Raw genomic sequence first — 25,159 nt, 5'->3', positions numbered from 1 at the left:
TAAACTGGACCGGAGGGCCGGAACAAAAGCATGGATGGAGTGTTTGTGTGAACTAATATAAATTCAAAGTAAACATCATTACATAAAAGGGTACAGTCTTTTTTTTTGTTGTTTTATTCATTTCAAGACGGCTGGTAGGGCCTAATATCTTTGGGGCGGGGTGTGCTTATACAGCCCATTCCACTCTGAGTTGTCATGAGGAAATCTGCTAAGGCCGGTAGAGGACTGAGCATAGCATTGGCCCGTGGGCATCACGGAGTAAATATGAGGCCTCCGTTATAGGGCCGCTGCAAGGCTGAAATAAAGCACAGCGACAGTAATTAGAAGTGTACAAGGGGGACTGTAACAATGACATAAAGGCTGAGGTCTGTGGATAGACTCTCCCGCTGCCTCAGACACCGCCCAGTCACGTGCTCCCCACCTCCCCGCCCGGAATCTGAGTCGAGGCCCCGCCCCCTGCTATGCACCCACCCTTCTTGCACCGCCCATCTAGTTTGCGGAGCTTTAGAGGCGTGAGGGCTTTTGGAGTCTGTCTGGAGTATTGCCCACCAAATCGTAGGCTATTTCATCCAATTATGTCTCCTTCACCAGCCTTTAGGTTATTCATCCAAAGCTTCTAGTTTTTAATGAGATTAATAGTGGCAATTTATTTGCTTTCATATGACAAAGAAAAGCAGAAGCTGTTAGAAGAACACAGGCAATATTTAAGACAGCCCGTAGGGGAGGGGCTGGGTTCTGCGTACCTGGGTCCCTGAGGCCTGGCCCGCTCGCCGCGCAGGCGCAGTGGACCCTACTCACCATGCCGACTGTCAGCGTGAAGCGCGATTTGCTCTTTCAAGCCCTCGGCCGGACCTACAGTGAGTTCCGACCCATAGCTTGTGCCTCCCCGCGGAGGCTGAGACCCCTCTCCTAAAGGGCTTCGTGGCCATGGTCATACAGTTTGACACATTTTGGCATCCGGCTGGCGGGGGTGGGTGGGGCTGACGGCCGGAGTGGCGGCCTGGACTGATGTAACCTCAGAAGCGGTCTTGCCCGGGCTGCCTTGGCCTCACCCACACGTGCCCGGCTCGCCGTGTCATTCATTCAGCGTTCTCGGCTGGAGCGCCTACTCCCTGGTGCCAGGGGCCGCATGGGACTGCAGCCCGGGTTGCATCCCGAGTGTAGCGAGCTGAGCGCACCAAGGAGGGAAACATGGGGACGTGCATGAGGGGTAGTAGAAGGGGTAGTAGAAGTTTGAGCAGCAGGACTGACGGCATCTGTTTTTGTTTTATGTTGTTAGTATTTACTGAGTGCCTGGTTGGGTGCTAGGCACTCTTCTAAGCGCTTCGAGAATACAGCGGTGCAGATGACCCATAAGGCCCACTCACACTTTCTGACTAGGGAGGCAAACAGTAATTAAGTAGCACATAAGTAAAATGGTTTTCGGAGAATATTAAATGCTAGCAAGGAAACAAAAAAAGATACTGTGCACAGAATAGCATTAGACAGGGTGGTGACGGTTGAGCTGAGACCTGAACGACTAGGAGGCTATTCGATGGGCTTAGTCTTCATGCTATTCATCTCCTTTCAGTTCTAAAGATAATACCATTTTTTTAAAAAAGGGGGGGAATATTATGTACAATTATCAGCCACCACAGATGTAGCAGTTGAAATTACATCTGTACGCCATGATTATCAGCTCGTATAAAGGTTGTATATAGCAACTTGATTGGCGTTATCTTTGGTTTTAGAGCTCAATATGGTAACATAGCCCTAGTCGGTTTAACAGGTACTCCTTCCTGGAAGAATATGTTACTGTGAAAATAAAGTTAATAAAAATGCTTTTATTGATTTTTATAGAGAGAGTGTAGAAAAAGAGCGAGAGAAACATCAATGTGAGAAACATCAATAGTTTGCCTCCCGTATGCACCCCCACCCGGGATGGAACCTGCAGCCTGGGAATGTGCCCTGTCTGGGAATAAAACAGCAACCTCTCCGTGCACAGGACAATGCTCCAACCCACTGACCCACACCGGCCAGGGCAAAATAAAGTTAGCTTTTAAAAACGGTTTTAAAGGTGCACTTGTGGGTACTATGTAGTCTTGAAGTGTTATTCTCCCTAGAGTTCTGCCATGAGTCCCTAAAAATAGAGGTAATACTCCTGCCCTCTGAACTTGGCTCTAACTCCCTATACTTTTTATTTTCTACTTTGCTTATTTATATTTCTCACCCATCCTTTTAAATCATATTCACACTAATGGTATATAGTTTACCGGATTTGGATAACGTGGTATGTGGGCAAATATTTGTTCATGACATTGATCAGGTATTCATCTCTGGAAAAGAAATAAATAATCCAGGTTTCAAACAGTGGTGAGATTATTTATTGTCATTTGATTTTAAAAAAAAAATATATATTTTATTGATTTTTTACAGAGAGGAAAGGAGAGGGATAGAGAGTTAGAAACAGCGATGAGAGAGAAACATCGATCAGCTGCCTCCTGCACACCTCCCACTGGGGATGTGCCCGCAACCAAGGTACATGTCCTTGACTGGAATCGAACCCGGGACCCTTCAGTCCGCAGGCCCACGCTCTATCCACTGAGCCAAACCGGTCAGGGCTGATGTTTTAATATATTCTCTAGCTGCCCTCTCCCCTTTGTTTCATATTGAGAGAGGTTGGGTAAGCTTGATTTTCCACAAATATCTGTCAGCTACTGAATGTTTAAAATTTCAATCAGAAAGATGTTGAGATGTACTTCAGACAAGACAGAAATAATAGTCTTTCATCATTAGTTTATATTTCATGTGTTTTTCCTTGTAATTTTTTAATTGTTAATTTGGTTGAGATTAAAATCAGAAAAGCAGCTCTGGCTGGTGTGGCTCAGTTGGTTGGGTGTTGCCTCTCGGACTGGGTCCCCAGGAGGGGGCGTGCAGGGGTAGCTAATTGATGTTTTGCACTCATCAATGCTTTTCTCTCTCTATCTCCCTTCCCCTTTCTCTAAAAATCAATAAAAAGTCCTTAAAAAATAAAAAAGGAGAAGCATGTGTGGCAAGCACCTGGTTTTAAAGTAACGTGGATCCATTTTGTTTCTTACCCTTTTTTTTTTCTTTTTTAGACTGGCTTTTTCCTTGTTTTCAGATAATGCCTCATTCACTCTTTTCTGTTCCCATGCCTTTTTTTTTTCAGTCTCTCTAAGGGTTGCTTTTTGTCTGTCCTAAATCCCACGGTTTCTACTTATTGCTTTTCTTTTTACCCCCTCATTCCTTGTCAAGGACATAAAGCTGCTTTTCTTGCTCTCATCATCTGGGCCTTCTGGGGCAGTTTTGTCTCCTTAGGTCTACCTTTTTCTATTGCCTTTTTGCTCAGATGTTTTCCTCTTGCCATTCATTTTCTTGTTAATGGATTTATTGTCACTGTTCTTCAATTCTAGTTCTGTTCTGCTTTGCTGTAATTCCTGGCAATACTGTCAGAGCTACCTGTGTATATCATACAAACCTCTAAGACAGCGGTTCTCAACCTGTGGGTCGCGACCCCTTTGGCGGTCGAACGACCCTTTCACGGGTCGCCTAAGGCCATCCTGCATATCAGATATTTACATTACGATTCACAACAGTAGCAACATTACAGTTATGAAGTAGCAACGAAAATAATTTTATGGTTGGATCACAACCTGAGGAACTGTGTTTAAAGGGCCAGAAGGTTAAGAACCACTGCCTAAGATGTATTTACTTAGGTGTGTCATTTTCTTACAGGGAATTATTAATCACGATTTTATTGCTGTTTTTTTTCTTACTTCTAAGCTTGTGAAGTACAGCTGGAAGTATTACAGACATACTTTGCTTTATTGCAGTTCACAGATTTTTTTTTTTTTTTTTTACAAATTGCTGCTTTAATTAAGTCCTCACTGTCTCACCTGTACATTGTAGTAGCATCCCTGCTCCAATCCCTCTGCCACCCTTCCACCATTCTTTAAAATGCAGATCCAATGATGCTTTTGCTCAGCTGAAAATCCTTCAGTGTAACTCCCCATTGCCAGCAGGCAGGAAGGAAGGCAAGTCCCTGGGGGTGTTATGACATGACTTCTGTCTACTAGTACTTGTTCCGTCCCATCTCTTCTTGACATGAACCTTATGCTTCATCTATATTGAACTTTCCAAATTTGCCATGCTGTTGTCTCCCTACAATCTGCCTAATGAACGCATCCTTTTTTTTTTTTAAGCCTTACCTGACCCTAAGTGGAGCTGATTACTTTCTTTGGGTCATCTCTGTACCTTGCACTTCACTATATTTACACATCTGGTCTTTTTACTAGAGTAGGAGATAGTTAACATAGGAATTGTGTTTTCTTTATCTTTGTAGCCCTGACACTTGGTACAGTGCCTGGTATATAGTAAGTGCTCAATAAATGTTTGTTAAATTGATTTAATATTGGGATCTGGAATCTTAAGGTCACCTTTTCACTAGAATATACTGGTAATGATGCTTTGTGTTCAATTTTTGGTAATGAGCAAACCCTAGAAATGCTGTATCAGGTAGCAGAGTAAAGTAGAATATAACTTAAAATAAGGAAGAAAACAATTAGTTGTTGCAGAGTTACTGCATTTCAGGGCACTGTGACAGGCCCATTATTTTCATGAACTTAATTAAAAATTTTCCAATAGTTGCATGCTATACATAAATGTCTGCAAAATGCTACTTTATGGAGGAAGCATAGGAATTAGAACGTTTATGTAAGGTTCCAAACTCCAGAAATAGTAAGTGGGATAGTCAGAATTCAAACTCTGATAGGCCTGGCTCCAAAGGCCTATCCAAAGGCCTCTGATAGGTCAGGCTGCCTCAGAGAATTTTGAATGATAGGATTTATATGACATTTCAATGTGTTGGGTCTGTAATTTGGAGCTACCCATTGATCCCTATTTAATGGGTTTTTCTTCTAAGTAAATGTAAACTTCCCAGTTCAGGTAACCTAATTCCATAGTTGATGTTAGATGAATCAGCCCTTTAATAAAAGTTTTGTGTGTTTTTTCTTATTTTTAAATTTTTTGTTCAAGCATTTTTTGTTGTTAAGTGGTGACATTTGATGACTGATACTTAGTATGCTTGGTGTAAGGCAATTAATAAGAAAAATGCAGTTTCTACACAGTTCATTTATGCTGATCAGATTAAAGCAATATCCTTTCCCCCCCCACCCCCCAGCTGACGAAGAATTTGATGAACTATGTTTTGAATTTGGTCTGGAACTTGATGAAATCGTATGTATTGGATGCTTATTTTTCTAATATTCTGTGTTTAAGCCCATTTTTCAGATGTTTACTATAGTTTATTTTTGTTACACTTGTGGGCCATGGTGATTCCTGTGTTCTCTGTGTTAAGAGGCTAAGCTCTGGTTCTGAGAGTGTTGCTTTGATTAAAATCTCAAAAGGGGTTCATGCCTTTTTCTGTGTGCAGTCACCGCACGTTATCTGGCTAGTGCTGTGGAGCTGGGTAGACCATCTCAGGTAACCCTAGAATCAGAGTGAGCTCTGGCAGTGAGGTGCCTTATTGCAGATTAACCATATGGAAAGGGACCTGGGAAGCGGTGGAAATGCTGCTTCAGCCGGAGTTGCTGTCTCCTTGGCCTCTGGCTCCCCCTCCTTCACTTATCCGATTCCCAGCCCCACCTTCCTCCATGCATACTCAACCAATGTTAATTCATCCCTAGGTCATTACTGTATATACCAGTGATGGCGAACCTCTTGAGCTCGGCATGTCAGCATTTTGAAAAACCCTAACTTAACTCTGGTGCCGTGTCACATATAGAAATTTTTTGATATTTTCAACCATAGTAAAACAAAGATGTATATTTTTGATATTTATTTTATATATTTAAATGCCATTTAACAAAGAAAAATCAACCAAAAAAATGAGTTCGCGTGTCACCTCTGACACGCGTGTCATAGGTTCGCCATCCCTACTATATACTCTACATTGATCTTCTAAAATGATCTATTTTTGAAGAATGGCTTATAGAAATGATTATGAAGCATTTTCCTAGTTTTTTAAATTATATAATGATTGAAATATTTTTAAAATAGCTTAATTTACAAAATATGTCCACTAATATTGATTATGTAGTAAAGACTTACTTATTTTTTAAGCCTTTTATCTTATTGATCTATTCAGTATTTTATAACACTATAAAGTTAAAAAATTGTCAGGCTGACAAAAATGTTCATTGCCTTGCCTTGTTTTTCCTGCTGTGCCTTTACTAATATTACAGGAAGATTTTTTACATTAATAAGCATCTGTATGCTTGAGAAGTTGGCTAAGATTTCTGTAGTTTATATTAAGTTGCTATCAATAATTTAATTAGATCTCAAAATTAAGTTTGAGGTTGTGCAGTAAGAACTTAGGACTAGATATCAGAAAATTTGAGTAGTAGTTGGAGTTCCCACGATCACTAGCTGTGTAACCAGTGACAGTTACATTGCCTGTCTGGGCCTCACATATTAGTCTCTTTGGGCCTCATATATTAGTCTCTTTGAGAGAGAGAATATGAGAATGCTAGATGTGTGAGCTCAGTAAAAGTCATTTTTATGTTTGTTGCAGATTATAATAAACCTATGTTTTGTTGCAGAAAATAATATATGTAATGTAGTTACTGCTTTATAGTGCTGACAACTACTTTTGCCAAAGAATTTCATTTTATTTTATTGTGCTTGTTTTAGACTTCTGAGAAGGAAATTATAAGTAAGGAACAAGGTAATGAAAAGGCAGAGGGGGCATCTGATGTTATTCTTTACAAAATTGACGTTCCAGCCAATAGATATGATCTCCTATGTCTGGAGGGATTGGTCCGAGGACTTCAAGTCTTTAAAGAAAGGTAAGGGTATATATTCATTAAATACTTTGCCAAATTGGATGTTTTTTCTTTGCCTGTCATTGTTTTAAGTTTCTAGCAAAAACCTTGTTGGACAGGCACACAGCTCTAGGTCTGGCAGTGGTTCTCAACTTTCCTAATGCCCGACCCTTTAATACAGTTCCCCATGTTGTGGTGACCTCCAACCATAAAATTATTTTCGATGCTACTTCATAACTGTAATTTTGCTACTGTTATGAATCATAATGTAAATATCTGATATGCAGGATGTGTTTTCATTGTTTGCGACCCACAGGTTGAGAACCGCTGGGTAGAGGGATGATTAGTGGGTAAGATTCATGTAGATTGTAGCCATTTGAAACACTATCTGAATATTGAGTCATAGCCTTTCATTTTGGGAACATATTTTAACAGTGAAGTGGTTAATGGTTTTATGGAGAACTTTATATGTTAGAAAGTTTGTTAGTTTGTGTGTTGTTTTTTATATTCAGTTCAAATTTGATTTGCTGTAACTTCAGCCTATTGTTCATTTTGTTTACACAGCAGAGAATATACTTAAGTTATCAAATGTTTTGGTTAATAATGAGCAAGTTTGTTTTAATATTATTTTAGGATAAAGGCTCCAGTATATAAACGGGTAATGCCTAATGGAGAAATCCAGAAATTGATCGTCACAGAAGAGGTAATAAGGATAAAATCTTATTTTCCTTTAAAAACAATTTCTTTTGTTTATATATGAGTCATGTGGGTGGAAAAAAGAACAAAGCCGAATCTTTTTTTTTTTTTTTTTTTAAATATATTTTATTGACTTTTCACAGAGAGGAAGGGAGAGAGACAGAGAGTTAGAAACATCGATGAGAGAGAAGCATCAATCAGCTGCCTCCTGCACACCCCCACCGGGGATGTGCCCGCAACCCAGATACATGCCCCTGACCGGAATCGAACCTGGGACCCCCCAGTCCGCAGGCCGGCGCTCCATCCACTGAGCCAAACCGGTCTCCAAAGCCGAATCTTTTGCCAAATATAATTTCTTTGATCATTTGCTAAAATGGATGTATATTTAACCTTCTAGTTTTTAAAAACTGTCAATTTGTTTGTATCAAGCAATGAAAGGGATAAAGCATCTGTTTTGGAAAATAACATCCAAATATTTATTTAAAATACATTTGAGATGTAATTGTTTAAATTGTGGTACAGTGATAAAATTAAAAATTAACTTTTGGGGGAGGTTATTTTGGTAAAAAAATAATCAACTAGAGCAAACTACTTAAAAGAACTTTTTCTCATTTAGTAAATTTTCAGAATTCTTACTGAATGGAAATTCCATGAGGACAATGACTTTGTCTCTTGTCACCACTATATTTTATTACTTGAATGAATGAATATATACTTTTTGAATGAAAATGTGTGATAATGTCAAGAGTGCCGCTAACTTTCTATTACAAAATGTTATTACAAAGAAAAGCCTTCATACTTACCATCTCTAGTGACATGATTAATTTCAGACAGCTAAAATACGCCCTTATGCTGTAGCAGCAGTTCTCCGAAATATAAAGTTTACTAAAGATCGCTATGACAGCTTCATTGAACTTCAAGAGAAGTTGCATCAGAACATTTGCAGGTTTGTGGCTGCATTTTCTTTTCTCTCTGCCTTCCCTTCTCCTCGTGTCACTTTATCTCTCCATTCTTCCTCTCTCCCCTTCTTCCTGCCTTTTCTGTTTCCCTCCCTTTTTCCTTTCTTCTTCATATTCAGAATTTTTCAAAGCATTTCTAAAGTAATAAAATGTGAGAGTGACGAGGTTAAATTTCCTTTACCAGACAACTAATTATTATTGCTTATAAATAGTGTGTGCATGGGAAAATAAGATATATTTTGATTACTGTATAGAACCACTATCTAGTCCTAGAAATTTTCTCGTTTTTTTGTGTTTTGGTTCAGATCATTAGTAGTGGATTATACTTTTAAATAATAAGCCATGGTAATTTGAAGTATGATCTTCATTTTTAAAGTGGGAAATTTTTGGCTTGAATGCACTTTTTGAGTGAGCTTAATTATAAATTGACAGATAAAACTGGAAACTTTTAAATGACCAAATTTTCCTATTGTATCTTTAACGTTACTATACATCATTTCCCATCAGTATAGTGATCTTCAAACCTAAATAATTCCTGAACTGCTGAAGGTCAAGGAACGTAATGATGAGAGTCCTTGAAATAATTTTAGTATTTCAAAACTTTAATGGAAATTACATATTTACTGATGATAACAAATATCAGACTTTAGCTAATATGTCAAATTTGTTTGTGTTGGTTCTGAAATCTACATATATAAAAGCCAAGCGACCAGAACGACCAGTCACTATGATGTGCACTGCGGCCCCACCCCCGATCAGCTTCCCCCCACCCCGATCAGGGGTGGGGCCGGCCAGCCAACCTCCCAGGGCCCCTCACCCAGGCCAACCTGTCCAGCCCAGCCCCCGATTGGCCCGATTGGGGCTGGGCCGGCCAGACTCCACCTGTACACGAATTCATGCACTGGGCCTCTAGTAAGCATATAACTCATTGAGTAAAGTAACACTTCCTTTTTGCTTGTCAACAATTCTGTTCAATTCAACGATATTAATATTTTAGTCACTGGTCTTAGAGGTTGACCAAAATTTGGTTTCTTGGAAATCTTAAAAACTATTTCAGAGTTAATGTAATATGGACTTTAATAAAATCCTTGATTACTAATGCATTTTAATCCTTGATTACTAATGTATATGTGGTTATGCATAAATATGCAAATATATGCATATATATCTAAAACCAGGTTTAAGAAATCTTAAGGACATCATAAATTCTGTCCAAGTTTCTCTTGTTGAATTGTCTGTTAGAAAGCTTAGAGCCAGCCCTGTCCTGTGTGGCTCAGTTGGTTAGGTGTTTTCCTGTGCTCTGAGAGGTCACTGGTTTGATTCCTGGTCAGGCCACATGCCCAGGTGTGGGTTCAGTGCCCAGTCGGGGTGTATACGGAAGGCAACCAGTCGATGCTTCTCTTTCACATTGATGTTTCTCTCTTTCTCCCTCTCCCTTCTCTAAAAAAAAAAAAAAAAAAAAAATCAATAAAAAAGTAAAAAAGAGAAGAAGAAGAAAAGAAAGCTTAGAGCCAAATTTGTGACCCTCGTTGGTAAGATGGTGGGCCTTTAGATTCTAATTTAATATTTACATTGTTCTGGATCTATTTGATATCCTACTTCTATTTCTTTTCTCATTTGTAACTTATTATAAGTTCCTAAAATTACCTTAAATCCTTTGTAGATAAACTGTAGAACAAAGGAAATTAGTAGCTTTTGAACTTTCCCTACACATTAAACTTTAAATGTAAATTCAGTCTTTTAAATTAAATTTTCTCCATTATTAATGTAGAATGTATTAATGTACAATGTATTAACATAGAAAAGTAAAAAATACAGCGATTTGGTAGTTTACTCTAATTTAATAAAACATGTTTACTTGAGGAAATGAAATTCAAAGAAGACAGAGGGAATGTTGATTTGGAAAATGTCCTATAACATAGCACTTGGGAAAGCATAGTGGCAAGGAATTTACTTCAGTTACTGAAATCATGTTTTGTTAGTAGCTTTATAATTTCTCATTACTTTTAATAGTTGTTTGAATTTGTTCCTTATACTCCTCTAAAGTTGCATAAAGCAACAGGCAATTTTAGGGAAGTGTCTAAAAATAATTTAAAAACACATATAGTCTATGTTATCTTTAGAATTTCTGCTTTGGAATATTTAAATCTCTTTTTCTATCTTTTTCCTTCTCTCTTTCCCTCTTTCAACATTTAGGAAAAGAGCGTTGGTTGCTATAGGTACCCATGATTTGGACACTTTGTCAGGCCCATTTACTTACACTGCGAAGCGACCTTCAGATATCAGATTCAAACCTCTAAATAAGACAAAGGAGTATACAGCCTGTGAACTGATGAATATATACAAGGTAAATTTTCTTCTATATTATGTAATAGCTCTGCATAAATCTTGAAATTCCTTCAAAGACAAATCTTGGAATTTGAAAAATGTACTGAGTGCTTTAAAAAAAATAGCAGTGCCTGGGCCCCAACACAGAGATACTGATTATTTGATCTGGAGGAGGGGTTCTGGGTATAGTTTTGTTTTATTATTACACTTTTATCCACTTGGATGATTTTAATTTGCACCTAGAGAATCACTGAAGTAGACCATACCACAATGTAATATTCATATTTGGGTATTATTAAACTCATGTAAGTAGAAGGAACAATAGATTTAGTTAGTGTTTTGGTTTTTTTTTTATGTGTGTGGGAAATACTATTACAAAATGTTTGCCTCCTATTATTATTTTATTGTATAACAGTGACAAGGAATTCAGTAGTCACTTTAAGAGGAGTAGTGGATATTGTTAGAAAAAAAGCAACTATTATCCTTGGCCTGATTGGCTAGTGATTTCTCCGATTTATTTAAATGATTTTTGTTTGTTTTTTCCTTTTTATTAAATTTATTAGGGTGATACTGCTTAACAAAATTATACAGGTTTCAGGTGCACAGTTCTACAATACATCATCTGTACACTGTATTAGTGTTCACCACCCCAAGTCAAGTTAAGTAGTTTTGTGATGGTGTGTGTTTTATTTTAGATGACTCAGGCTTACCAGTGCAGATTTGTTTTCACTGTTGAAAAATGGCTCAATTGTGTTTTCGTCTCTTCCCAGTGGGAGATGAGGCTGTATTAGGATGTCGAAACACTAATTTATATTAGCACCTTTAAAAACTTAGAACTTTCTGTAATCTAGGGCATTTTTAATGTTTTTCTGACTTTTCACCTTCTTTTTATACTAGGTAGGTATATAAACTAATTACATTGATAGAAATAAAAAACTAATTTTGACTTAATTTTTTTCAGACTGACAACCATCTTAAACATTACTTACATATTATTGAAAATAAGCCCCTGTACCCAATTATCTATGATAGCAATGGTGTCGTCCTATCAATGCCTCCAATCATCAATGGTGAGCTATTTCTTAAGCATCATCGATTTTTACTATCTTTTCTTATTCAGTATTTCTGTAGAATTCTCAATAGAGTTGGCTGAATCAAATCAAATTAACTCTTAATCTGAGAATCTCACGTCTTTGGTAGATTTTTCTTGTAATAGTTCTTTCCATTCATTATTCAACAGCATCTTACTTGGGATTTTTGTAAAATTTATAAATGTGTAAGTATTCTTTTAAAAAAAATGTATTTTTTATTTTAGAGAGGAAAAAGGAGGGAGAGAGAGATAGAAACATCAGTGATGAGAGAGAATCATTGATTGGCTGCCTCCTGCGTCCCCCACACTGGGGATGAGCCCACAACCTGGGCATGTGCCCTGATCGGGAATGGAACCGTGACTTCCTGGTTCATAGGTCTATGCTCAACCACTGAGCTACGCTGGCTGGACTAGAAATATTTTTGAATGCTTTTCTCTAGATTTTTTTTGGTTTTAAATAATTTACTTGGTTAAACTCAAAGTTGAATTCTGCTTTGTCTGTTTTATAGTTAAACTAAAACTTTTAAACTGAATTTTACCCTCTTAACTCTTCTGAAGGCTTTTTTGATGAGACAACTTGAATGTAACTACAAAATTTAATGATGTTGAAGCCATAGATGTTTGCTTTTCTTTTCCAATTTACATCAGCTCCAAAGCTTGGACTTTAGTAGTTATAGGGGTTAAGAATCTGGGCTCTGGAGGTAGCCAGATCCAGACCCAAATCTTAGCCTTGCTGCTTACTACTTTGTGATCATGGTCAGTGAGCTCTATCTCTCAATCTTAGTTGTTTCTCTGCAACTCTGTCTTAGAGTTGTGGTGAAGATGAGATGAGATAACCTCCGCTAAGTGCTTGGCATAGCTCCTGACACATTGAATACACTCAGTAAGGCCTGTTATTATTTTGTCTTTATTCTGCAATGGAGCTTAAAATAAAAGCATATCCCCTTACTTTGAGATGTTAGTTTATATTGTGTTCTAAATTAAAATGTAGTTTCTGTTTTGTAGAGCTTTTTGTGCACTTATATTTCTGAAACTGATTGTTTTGCTATTATTTTGTGTTCATTGTAGGAAACCATTCGAAAATAACATTAAATACCAGAAATGTATTTATCGAATGCACAGGAACTGACTTTACTAAGGTAAATAAAACTTTTTTCTATTTTTGTACTGTCAGGATAGATTTTTACTTCTGGATCAAGACTATATGGCTAAATTTAAAAATATGTTTATTTCGAAGGTGGGAACATATTTTAGAAAATTAGAAAGATATATTCTATACTTCAGTTATGGTGCTTTCATTCCATCAACAAATGTTTAGTGAGCACCTGTACTGTCTTTTCAGTGCCAAGAATTTAATAATGAGTTACATGTTTCTTGACTTGAAGGAACTTGTTGTCGTGGGAGAATTAACCACCTAACTGTAAAACAGAAGAGGATAAGTATTGTAATATGATCTGTATAAATTATTTATCTTAGCTGGCTTAATTAAAATGCTGGGTAATTTGGTACCTGTGTGTATTTGATAAAAATTCTTTAAAAACGAACTGGCTATAAAGAAATTCTGTTTAACCATTAAAAAAGTGTTTATGCACATAATGACATCCAGAATATGTAGAATACTATTGTGCACTCACTTTCAACCACTACATATATTGGATTAGATTGCTATGAAAGCTTTTTGCTACGGCATATGATTTCTTTATTCATGTTACGTAAGGCATAGAGTGAGATGGCAGTTAAGCAACTTAAGAAAGGTAAACTTGAAAGGCAGGAGAAGGCTGGGGTATAGAGGCAGGTAAGTGGCATTCATGTACATTTACAAAGTTGGAGATCATTGTAAGGTATTTCATTTATAACTTTTATGTACCATATTTGCCTTGGGAAATAGTGTAGTAATATATTAAAAAACATTTTTAAATTCATACATTAGCAGACCTTGGATATCTTTCTCGAAGCTTGTTTATAAGAGTAAAGTATATATAAAAGCAAGGCATATATCCTAATAAGGTTATTGTATTTTTTCTAAGCATATTTTTTTATTAAAAAAATTAAATTGTTATGGCATTCACTATATCAGGCATTGCTTTCCGTGTAATACACACACACACACACACACACACTCCTCATAATAACCAAATGAGGTAGGGACTTTAATTATCTCCATTTAACAGATGATGAAACTAAGGTACAAAGACAGTAAGTAACTTGCCCAGACTACTACTAAGTGGTGGAGGTGAGAGTCAGGCATCTGGCTGCAGAGACTTATGGTATTGATCCGTAGTTAACCGTTTGTCGCTCTCAAAATGTGGTGAATCCAAGGAAGGGCTGGGGGAAGTAAATGCTTTGTCTCAGTCATGGATTGTACCTTTCAGAAAACAGCATAAATGCTAAACACTTGAAGATAAGGACAGGCCTAATTTAGCTCATAAGTGTTTATTCCATTCCCCCTTTTACAATGTGTGTATAGAGGTTCATTTTTAGATATTTGGGAACTAAATTATATTAAATATTCATTTCTGAGTGAAGAGAAAATACATATATTTATAGATTACCATAATATTTGTCTTTTTTCTTTGCAGGCAAAAATAGTTCTTGATATTATTGTCACCATGTTCAGTGAATATTGTGAGAATCAATTTACGTAAGTTCACTTGGTGCCCTATTGTTTCTTCTGAAGGCAAAGCACGAAGGCCTGTGCTAAATATAAAGATGAAAAATGTGTTCCTGTAACTAGAACATGTAATCTCTTTGGGAGCTAAGACATATGCATAAATAATGTATAAAATAAAAAGTGATAAGTACTTTAAAAATTTTCAGTGTTTTGGCTGTTTGTAAGGGCAAGTTACTCCTAGCTGAGGCAATCTCGGCAGGCCTCTTGGAGGCAATGAAATTTAAGCTGTGTTAAGGATCATTGAATTTGAGAATGTAAACATGAAGGAATAGCAAGAGGAAGAGCCAGACAAAGGTAGAGAAGTATATATCAGAGCAATCTTATGTCCCATGTATATAGCAATAAGATTACTATAATTTTTTCAAAGCTATTTTTTATTTAAAAAATATTTAATAAACTTATATGGCCCTTACTGTGTACCAAATCATAGCTTATTCTAGACTACTGATTATAATTCAAAATGTGTAACTGTAGAAAGTAGGACTGAAATTTTATGAGCAGTATCAATTGCTTTGTTTAAAAATTGATTTTAGTGGTTGTGTCAGTCAGCTTTTGTTGTGTAACACACCACCCTGGTAAAGCCTGGACTGTGTGTGTCAGTACTGGCAAGGAGTCCATAGAGAGTGCATGCTCTACAGGACTGGGAAACGTATCAAGTGGGTGCTGCCTGGAGAGACATGGGAGCCATAGGAGAGAGAATGGTAGAGTAAGGTTGTATATAGGAGGATTAAACCAAAAAAGTGTTGGAATGTGAACAGTTTCAATATATGGAGGCTACAGTTGTAGACCAGGTGAAAGATTTGTTAACCATGCACATTTCTAGAATTTATGGATCTTCGTTTTCTTAAGTATTTTTTTTTTTCCCAGGGTTGAAGCAGCTGAGGTAGTTTTTCCCAATGGAAAATCATCTACTTTTCCAGTAAGTACTTAAGAAGTGACTTGATGATGATGTGATAATGATAATGGCTATGGAGTGCTGCCTGTTTATCTGTCCATCCACCCACATGCCAGGAACTACACTACGTGCACTGCATGGATATAATCCTCACATTAACCCTCTGAGAGTGGGTGCTGTTATCATGTCCTTTTCTAGATGGAGATCCAGAAACCTTGAGATTTTAAATAGTTTGCCTGTTACTGTTATAGGTGGGCCAGGATTTAAGCCTGGACAGTCCCACTTTAGCTCTTAACACACTATATTATACCTCAGCATTATTTGGCCATAATTTCTGTGATTTATTCTCTTATTAACTAGTTAAGTGGGTAATTTACAGATTACTCACCCCTCCAAACCTCATTAGTCTCTTCACACTTGTTCATCACTGTAACTAAAAATAATGTAAACTAGCATTATTTTTAATTTGGGGCTTTTTCCCCCCAAGAAGGCTTTATAAATATAAAGATGTCATGTCTAATACATGCTATTCTTTCATGTCTAAATGTGTCTCAGTCATTTTGTTATGGTTCTGATTAAGTGAGGCGATTCTTTGATGAGCTGGTTTTTGTGTGTGTGTGTGTGTGTGTGTGTGTTTTTTGTGTGTTTTTTTTCATTATTCCTCTGTCATTTATGAAGTGTATCCTTTTAGAGTAGTTTTTACTATTAAAATAGCTTTTAAAGTAGATCAAACCTGCCAAGATCAAAACCTCCCCCTTCCTGATAGTATATAGAATCATCTTTTTTTCTAGAGTATTAGTTATAATTCAAAATCTACACTAATAAAAGAGAAACATGGTAATTAGCGTACAACCGCTACCCTTCCCATTGGCTAATCAGCATATCCTTATGCAAATTAACTGTCAGCCAAGATGGCGGCCGGCAGTCAGGCAGCTGGAAGCGAACATGAGGCTTGCTTGCTTCAGTGACTGCAGACTCCAACATTCCCCGCTTGACTTGCCGGCCTCTGAGCTGGCAGTTTGGAACATTCTAACAAATATAGAAGCTAAACAAAACCCCAGAAAGAAGGCCGGGATCTCAGAGCTGGAGTTATACATTGTTTCGATTATAGAACCGAAACAAACCAGATACCTTCTTTCAGCAGCGGCAGCCTCAGAGCTAGAGCTAGAGCTAAAGCTGGCCCAGAATAAAATAAAAAAAAGAGAAAAAAAAGGAGCGGTTGGTAGCTTCAGTCAACAACCGCCAGCCTGAAAGCAGCCCTCAGCCCCTCACCCAGACTGGCCAGGCACCCCAGTGGGGACCCCCACCCTGAAGGGTGTGTGACCAGCTGCAAACAGCCATCATCCCCTCATCCAGGCTGGCCAGGCATCCCAGTGGGGACCCCCACCCTGATCCAGGACACCCTTCAGGGCAAACCAGCCGGCCCCCAGGCCTCTATCCTATATAGTAAAAGGGTAATATGCCTCCCAGCACTGGGATCAGTGTGACAGGGTGCAGCGTCCCAATCCCCTGATTGGCCCTGCTCTGTGTGTGACAGGGTGAGGTGCCCCAACCCCCCCCCCCCCCCCCCACGGGCCCTGCTCTGTGTGTGACAGGGTAGAGCCATAACCTCCCCATCGGCCCTGCCCTGAGTGTGACAGTGGTGGCGCCCCAACCCCCTGATCGGCCCTGCTCTGTGGGTGATAGAGGGTGGCGCCCCAACCCCCCCGCCCCCACGGGCCCTGCTCTGTGTGTGATGGGATAGAGCCATAACCTCCCCATTGGCCCTGCCCTGAGTGTGACATTGGCGGCGCCCCAACCCCCTGATCCACCCTGCTCTGTGTGTGACAGGGGGTGGTGCCCTAACTCCCCTATCGGCCCTACTCTGTGCGTGACAGGGGGCAGCGCCCCAACTCCCCTGATTGGCCCTGCTCTGTGCGTGACAGGGGGTGGCACCACAACCTCCCAATCGGCCCCACCCTGAGCGTGACTGAGGGTGGCATCGCAACCTTCTAATCTGCCCTGCTCTGTGCATGACAGGGGGTGGCGCCGCAACCTCCCCATCGACCCTGCCTTGAATGTGACAGGGGGCGGTGCCCCAACCCCCCAATTGGCCCTACCCTGAGCGTGACTGAGGGTGGCATTCAATCTCCCAATCCGCCCTGCTCTGTGCATGACAGGGGACGGCGCCCCAACTCCCCAATCAGCCCTGCTCTGAGCCCAACCAGGGGCTGCACCTAGGGATTGGGCCTGCCCTCTGCCACCCAGGAGCAGGCCTAAGCCAGCAGGTGGTTATCTCCTGAGGGGTCCCAGACTGCAAGAGGGCACAGGCCAGGCTGAGGGACCCCCCCTTCTCCCCCGAGTGCACAAATTTTTGTGCACCGGGCCTCTAGTAAATATATAATTGTAGAAAGCATGACTGAAATTATAGGCAGTGTCTTTTTTTAAAAAATTATTTTAGTAGTTGTTACAAGTTAGCTTTTGTTATGTGACAAACCATCCCAAGAGTTAGTGACTTAAAATAACAAGGATTTGTTTATGTCCTGATTCTGTTGGTCAGCTGGGTAGTTCTTCTGGTCTGGCCCAGTTTGGTTCACCTCTGCTGGGCTCGCTCCTGTGTAGCCCCTGGTTGGTAGGCTAACAGCTGGATGACCTGGGATGGCCACATGTCTGTTCTGGCTGTGGGGTCAGTAGGTCAAGTGTCTCTCATCATCCAGCTGATGGTGGTGCGGGATTCCTAGCAGCAAGAAAGCATGTCCGGTGCTCAGGTGCCTTTAAGCAGAACCAGTAATTTTGCTAGATCGAAAGGGGGTAAAGTAGACTCCAAGGCCATGGAGACTGTAAGAATGTGGCCATTTATACAATCTACCACAGTAGTATTTGGGATTAGCTAGAGGTGCCTTTTCCGTCTGTTTTAAAATAATGTCTTATTTGAAAAAGTTCTTTTTCTTTTTAATATGAAGAATTGTCAAATGTTAATAAAAGTGAAATATATACTTTCGGGAGGAAAAAGAAATATATCTTAAAATTTTGTTCACTTTTCTCCTCATGTAGCTAATTCCTTGAAATCATTTATTTTTATTATAAAGAGCTTTCATAAATGTGAAATGGTGGACTTTCTGAAAAGGAGTGCTATACCCGTGTTTCATTATTTATTTATTCACTTCTTTGTAAACTTAGACTAGGACAGATTGTCCTCCCAGAAAAGGATGAGCCTCTGGGGGAAACTAATTCTTCCTCACATGAAATAGCAGTTTCCCAAACACTTTGAAAATGTTTCCTAGTCTTCTGTTATCCTATATAATAAAAGCCTAATATGCTAAGTGTCCAGTCGACCGGTCGGCTGTTCAACCAATCAAAGCATAATATGCTAATGATATGCTAAGGCTGCTCAACCGCTTGCTACGTCATGCACTGACCAACGGGGCAGACGCTCCGACTGGTAGGTTAGCTTGATGCTGTGGTCCGGCCAATTGGGACTGAGTGAGACGGGCCATACACACCCTGGAGCCCTCCCATGGTCCCTCCCCGACTGGCCAACCTTCTCCATCTCTCCCCAACCCCGATCGTGCACCGGTGGGGTCCTTTGGCCTGGCCTGTGCCCTCTTCAAATCTAGGACCCCTCAGGGGATGTCGGAGAGCTGGTTTTGGCCTGATCCCACAGGGGGAGTGCTGCTCAGCCAGAAGCCAGGCTCAAGTCTGGCAAGCACAGCAGCTGTGGCAGGAGCCTCTCCCGCCTCCGTGGCAGTGCTAAGGATGTCCAATTGTTGGCTTAGGCCCAGGGAGCGGGCCTAAGCCATCAGTCAGACATCCCCTGAGGGCTTCTGGACTCCGAGAGGGCGCAGGCTGGGCTGAGCCCCCCCCCCCTCCAGTGCACGAATTTTGTGCACCAGGCCTCTAGTTTCATATAAAAGAATAGAGTTTGGAATAAGAGAACTAGAGGAGAAAAAGAGAACAGAGACACTAATTAATGGTTAATGCTGTGAGCTTTGGAATGAAGCTACCTGAATTTGTTTATTAATTTCTTCATTTGTTACTTCATGCATGCAGGCATATATTTTTTAACTGTATACTGAGTGCTTATTATCTAAAAAGCATTTTTCTAAGCACTGGGAAATATAGCCAGTGCTAGGATTAAGCAGCTTAACATTGTTGTGACCTGAACTAGTTATTAATATCAAACTCATATTCCTTATCTGTAAAATGAGTATACTAATAGTGTCTGTTATCAGGGTTAAGATTATCTTAAAAGAGTATCTTGTCCTATTAGCTCTTAGTAACTGTTCAGTAAAGGTTAGTTACTTTTATGCAGTCAATAGTATCCAGTCCAGTGTTTCTCAAACTCTAATGTGCACTCAGCTAGGGATCTTGAGAACATTCCAGCTCTGGCTCAGGGGGTCTGGTGTGCCTGCCCTGTGTGCCTGCTCTGACTCTAAGGGCCCGGGAGTCTGTCGCTCTAACGAGCTCTCAGGTGGTGCTGATGCTCCTGCCCGAGAACTGTATTTGGAATAGCAAGGCTCTGGCTCATTGATCTGACCTGAATCCAAACAGGTCTTAAAATTTATGGCCTTTTTGCCAATGGCAGTTACACTCTTGAGAGTAATTTAGTGATAAAGAAATATTCATAGATGTGTTTCCAAAGTTGCTGAAAAGCCTGGATTTTATGCGTGTTTGTTCCTGCTACCATGTAGAGTTATGTACAGTTTGAAGACGACGAAGTACCAGTTCATGAGATGCTCTGGTAGTGCTGGCTCCTGGAGCAGCTTGAGAGCTAGCACTAGGGCAGGGCTGCATTTCCCCACCTGGAAGATGATAGGAAAGCAATGTCTCCTAACACTGCTGGACTCAGGAAGGGAGAGAACATTGTGGTACATGAGTTACTCTTTCTTGGTCATAAACACCTACTTGCCTGAGATGAGACTGAAAATCTTCAGCAGGATTCATAGCATGTTAGCAATGATAAATACACCAGTGTTTTGTTGAAGAAAATGGTGACTGACCCTCTAAAAGAGAATACGGTTTGGCATTTGATGTTCTTTGTGAGCAGTTCCAGTGGTCGAGCAGGTAGAATGTTCTGACATGAACATAATGTAGCAGGTTTGTTCCTCCATAATGTTTTGAAACACTAAGTATTTTCAGCATGTGGCTCTAGTGACAGTTTCTTAGAAGGGAAATGAAACTGTAACAACAGCAAGTTGAAATAGAAAATGGCTAAGGCTGCATCTTATGGGGATGATTTAAGCTTCTTAAACTCTTTCTCTTAAGGAACTGGCTTACCGAAAGGAGATGGTGAGAGCTGACCTAATTAACAAAAAAGTTGGAATCAGGTATGCTCTGAAAATTTCATCTATTTATTTACAGTTGGAGAGAATTCAAGAGTGAAGTGCACACAACACTATTTAATTTTTTCTGAAAGAATGCTGGGAGAGGGTTTTGAAACCCTTTCAGAGTATATGAAGTGATGATAGGACGTCTGTTAGAATTGAGAAAGAAGTAGGATTTTTAAAACAAAAAAGAAACATGTTTTAAATAATGCAGTGAAAGTTTATGGTTTGTACATTCCTATTTCAGAGAAACACCAGAAAATATTGCTAAGCTTTTGACTAGGATGTACTTAAAGTCAGAAGTCATTGGCGATGGGAATCAGATTGAGATTGAAATCCCTCCGACCAGAGCCGACGTTATCCATGCATGTGATATTGTAGAAGATGCAGCTATTGCCTATGGATATAACAACATTCAGATGGCTCTCCCGAAAACATACACCATAGCTAATCAAGTAAGATTGCACCCGTAAATAAACACTCCTTATAGTTAGAATCTGATTGTTGAATGCCAGAACATAGGAATTAAACAGTATTTGGATGTGCTGTGCTATGAGGTATTTGCTATGGAGAGGATACAAAACAGATGCCCAGTTGATTAGAGTAAGTTGGAAACCTGTGATGACTAGTTCTTTGAAGAAAGACAAGTTTTGAGTGTACTAGTAGAGCCCTTGTTGAATCTCTAACTGGGAGATTCATTTTCTTAGCCTGGGCCTGGAGGCAGCAGCTCTGTGTGAGAGAGGTAAAGTGGGGTTTTGTATGTCTGTGTAGGTATATTGGGGTGGTGAGGGGGTGGAGGAGGGGTGGCACTAGCAGCATATTAGTAAGGATGGAAGGGTGGTTTCCTTTTATCACATGTTCTGTATAAATCTCTTTTTTAAAAATACAAATTTTATTGAGGTGAATTAAACTTTTCCCCCTCAGTTTCCCCTTAATAAGCTCACGGAACTTCTAAGATATGACATGGCAGCTGCTGGCTTCACCGAAGCACTTACGTTTGCTCTGGTATGTTTACATGTTCTCTGCTCAGCTGACTGTTGACTTTGAAACTGAATTGTCGATTCCAGGATTCCTTATATAAATTTATAAAATCTAGATTACTAAAATTTCCAGGCTTTAAAAGAGTAACTTTGTTATTTGAGATGCTACAACTTTCTCATAAAGAAATGTTGGGAGATTTCTGTTTCTAATCACAGAAAAACATGAAGGACTAAAAAAAGTCTTCAATAACAGATCATAATGTATTTTATAGTTTCATGTGAGTGTTGATGGTTCACAATGAATTTCATAACCAGATTTATTAGGTTAGAATTATTAGTCTTAATTTGGCTGTGCCTGTGTCCACTAGATGCTGCCCTGGTTAAGGGCTTGGGGACTTTTCCACATTAAACGTATTCTTTGTCTTTGAACATGTTCCCAAGCATTTGCTTTGAGTTGAAAAGCTGACATAAAGGGCCAAAATTAGTAAATTAATTTTATTATAAAGGAGGAAATCCCCATCCTCTGGTAAGGCAAATGGAAGCCTAGCTTAGGAACAGCCCAAGTACAGACTATACCACCATCCTCATGTGAAAATTACTGTAGCTCTGTATCACTGCTAGAACTCATTGTAGGAGAACTATTGATGTTAAATTGCATCTGCTGTGGGCCTCAGTTATTTGCTAAATGTTTATTCTTAGCTCAATCTTAACTCACTGATTTATATAGAGAATCAACATTGTTATAAGACAGTAAGTTGATTTACAGCATTTGATACTTCTTATATTAAATTTGGTGGTCACTTTTCCTTATTGATCTATTTTGTATGCATTTCTTAGTGCTCCCAGGAAGATATTGCTGATAAACTTGGTTTGGCTATCTCTGCAACTAATGCAGTCCATATAAGTAATCCTAAAACAGCTGAATTTCAGGTAAGAATTTTCAGTAGAGAAAGTACATAAGTTATGAAAAGTTTTTTCAGATATTATTATACCTCATATGATATTGAAAAAAATCTCTCAGATAAGTTATAGTCCAGGGGTGGGCAACCCCTGGCATGCGTGCCATACATGACACGCCAGTAACTTTTGCTGGCACGCGAAACCTTCTCTTAGAATCTTCCATTTACAATTTTTTTCTTAATATCGACTTTTTTATTTTTCAGATAAATTCAGTGTAGGTGCATCTTAGATAAATAAATAATTTTACATAACAAGTTATCTTAAAAACCCTAGACATGGATTGACGAGAGAGGGGATGAGCAATTTCTATGCCTCTGCCTTAACTCTCCCTGCCTTCCTAGATCCATCCAGTGTTTTGGTTTCATCCACATACACTTGTGAATCTTTGTTCTCAGTGATGAATGTTGTTAAGTCTCGTAATAGGAGTAGCCTGACGGATGAAAGTAGTAGCTCGTGCATATCTCTGAAGGTCACGAAATATAAACCTGATGTAAAATCTCTGTCATCAGTGATGCAGCAGCAAAAGTCCCACTGATAATATCAAACGGAGTCATAAAGTTTTCTGTCGGACTATCAGTGTACATGTATACATTAAAAAATGCCTATGGTGTTCTTTTTAATAAGAAATTTTAAAATTCATTTGGATAGGGTGATATTTCAGTTAATTTTAATGTATTTTTATTTGAGGTTATTGCAAATTTTTCTTTTTCTCACAGTTTCATTTATCAAACTTGATAGTTTTCTTTCTTTTTTTAAAAAATATTTTTCTTAAGATATGGTAATGTGTTTTTAGGGTTTACATCCTGTCTTAATCCTCTAATAGGTGGGAGGAAAACAGAAACACATTAAATGTCACTATAGGAAGCTGTGGCTTTGCACACTTAAGAGTCAATATTTCTGTGTAAAATACATTTGAGATGAAACTGAGCCTGCCTTTTAGACTTGACAAATTCTATATTTTACTCCTGCCTTACCAACACAGATATGCCCTACCATTACTAATGTGGCTAACAGGTTTATGTTTATTTATGGTTAAATTAAAGTTGTTTGTGGTCTTGTAACTCAGTTTATTGTCTAAGCCCATTCTTTTTCCTGCGTAATTTTTAACTTTGGACTTTTTTCTGATAATAGATATGTTAGAAAATGAATAAAAGAAATGATATTTAGTTAAAATATGTGAAGTTTTATTATAATTATTGTCAATAAAATTACAGAATTTTCCCACATTCCCCCAAATTAGCAATAATATTCCTTAATATCTTTAAATATCCACTCATTGTTCAAATTTTCCCAATTGACTTAATTTTTCAGTTTGATTTGGGACTCAGATGAAATTGTATATCAAAGTTGACTGATGTGCTTCTTACATCTCTTTTAATCTGCAGGTTGTTCCCCTCTCTCTCTTTCTCTCTCTGTTGAAGGAACTGGGTCATTTGCCCTTCAGAGTTCTTACAGTTAGGATTTTGCTAACTACATTCCAGTGGTTCCTATCCTATATTATTAAAGGGTAATATGCAAATTGACCCTAATGGCAGAACAACTGGGAAGGACCGGTCGCTATGACACGCACTGACCACCAGGAGGCAGACGTTCAATGCAGGAGCTGCCCCCTGATGGTCAGTGCACTTCTATAGGGTGAGTGCTGCTCAGCCAGAAGCCGGCTCATGGCTGGCCAGCACAGCATCCATGGTGTTAGTCAGACATCTCCCAAGGCTGCCAGAGGGATTTCTGACCCAGCTTAAGCCCAATCCCCCTGGGGAGCGGGCCTAAGCCAGCAGGTGGACATCCCCTAAGGGCTCCCAGGCTGCCAGAGAGGGATCCTGGACTGCGTGCATGAATTTTTGTGCACTGGGCCTCTAGTATTTTCAATAAATTGGTAGTTAGATCTAGAAGCTTGATCATAGTCAGGTTTGTTTGTGTGTGGGTTTTTTTTTAATATTAGTGTGGGTTTTTAAATAAGCAAATAAGGTTTATATATAAAATAAAAACACTAAGAAAAGTTATCTATGAAGTAGCTTGTTTCTATTCCAATAAGTTAAGCTTTCTTTTGACATTGTAATTTTGTTTGTATGGTTTGGGGAAGTGAAGGATATTTAAGAAAGTAGCAAGTTGCAGGTGAATTACCAGCTTGCTGATAGAATGAATGTGATAGGAAAGATGTTCTGTTTCTCCCACCTCACAATCTAGCAAGTCCTTTTAGGGGCTTATACTTCCTTGTGCAGGATCTAGGAGAGACTGCTATTTTAGCTAGGTGGTCAGGACAGGCCTCTGTGGGAGAGGACCTCTGTGCAGAGATTTGAAGACAGTAAGGTAGCCACATGCGGGTCTATGGGAAGAATGTACCAGGCAGAGGGAAGAGCAAGTGGGGAGGTCTGAGATGGAAACCTGCTGTGGTGTGCAGGTGTGTGGCTGGAGCGCAGGAAGCCAGGGGACAGCAGGCGCTGAGGTGGGAGAGA

General features: G+C 39.3%; 1 protein-coding gene across 1 annotated transcript in view; it reads left to right on the top strand.

Annotated features, from left to right (window-relative positions):
* Positions 1-783: 783 nt before the first annotated feature.
* The window catches only part of FARSB (phenylalanyl-tRNA synthetase subunit beta), a 53,110-nt gene continuing 28,734 nt past the window's right edge, over positions 784-25,159 (top strand). The window contains exons 1-14 of the mRNA XM_070422235.1: positions 784-857; positions 5,180-5,235; positions 6,691-6,845; positions 7,455-7,524; positions 8,348-8,463; positions 10,673-10,823; positions 11,766-11,874; positions 12,963-13,033; positions 14,474-14,535; positions 15,433-15,484; positions 20,705-20,766; positions 21,011-21,218; positions 21,688-21,768; positions 22,581-22,673. Of these exons, the coding sequence (XP_070278336.1) occupies positions 800-857; positions 5,180-5,235; positions 6,691-6,845; positions 7,455-7,524; positions 8,348-8,463; positions 10,673-10,823; positions 11,766-11,874; positions 12,963-13,033; positions 14,474-14,535; positions 15,433-15,484; positions 20,705-20,766; positions 21,011-21,218; positions 21,688-21,768; positions 22,581-22,673 (1,344 nt within the window). The 5' untranslated portion in view covers positions 784-799. The remainder of the gene's footprint in view (positions 858-5,179; positions 5,236-6,690; positions 6,846-7,454; positions 7,525-8,347; positions 8,464-10,672; positions 10,824-11,765; positions 11,875-12,962; positions 13,034-14,473; positions 14,536-15,432; positions 15,485-20,704; positions 20,767-21,010; positions 21,219-21,687; positions 21,769-22,580; positions 22,674-25,159) is intronic.

Source organism: Myotis yumanensis, unplaced genomic scaffold, assembly GCF_028538775.1.
Source record: "Myotis yumanensis isolate MYYU_CA2020_CCGP unplaced genomic scaffold, mMyoYum1.0.hap1 SCAF_8, whole genome shotgun sequence".
Taxonomy (NCBI): Eukaryota; Metazoa; Chordata; class Mammalia; order Chiroptera; family Vespertilionidae; genus Myotis; species Myotis yumanensis.
The sequence above is the reverse complement of the archived record's forward strand: the minus strand, read 5'-3'. Positions and strand labels throughout refer to the sequence as shown.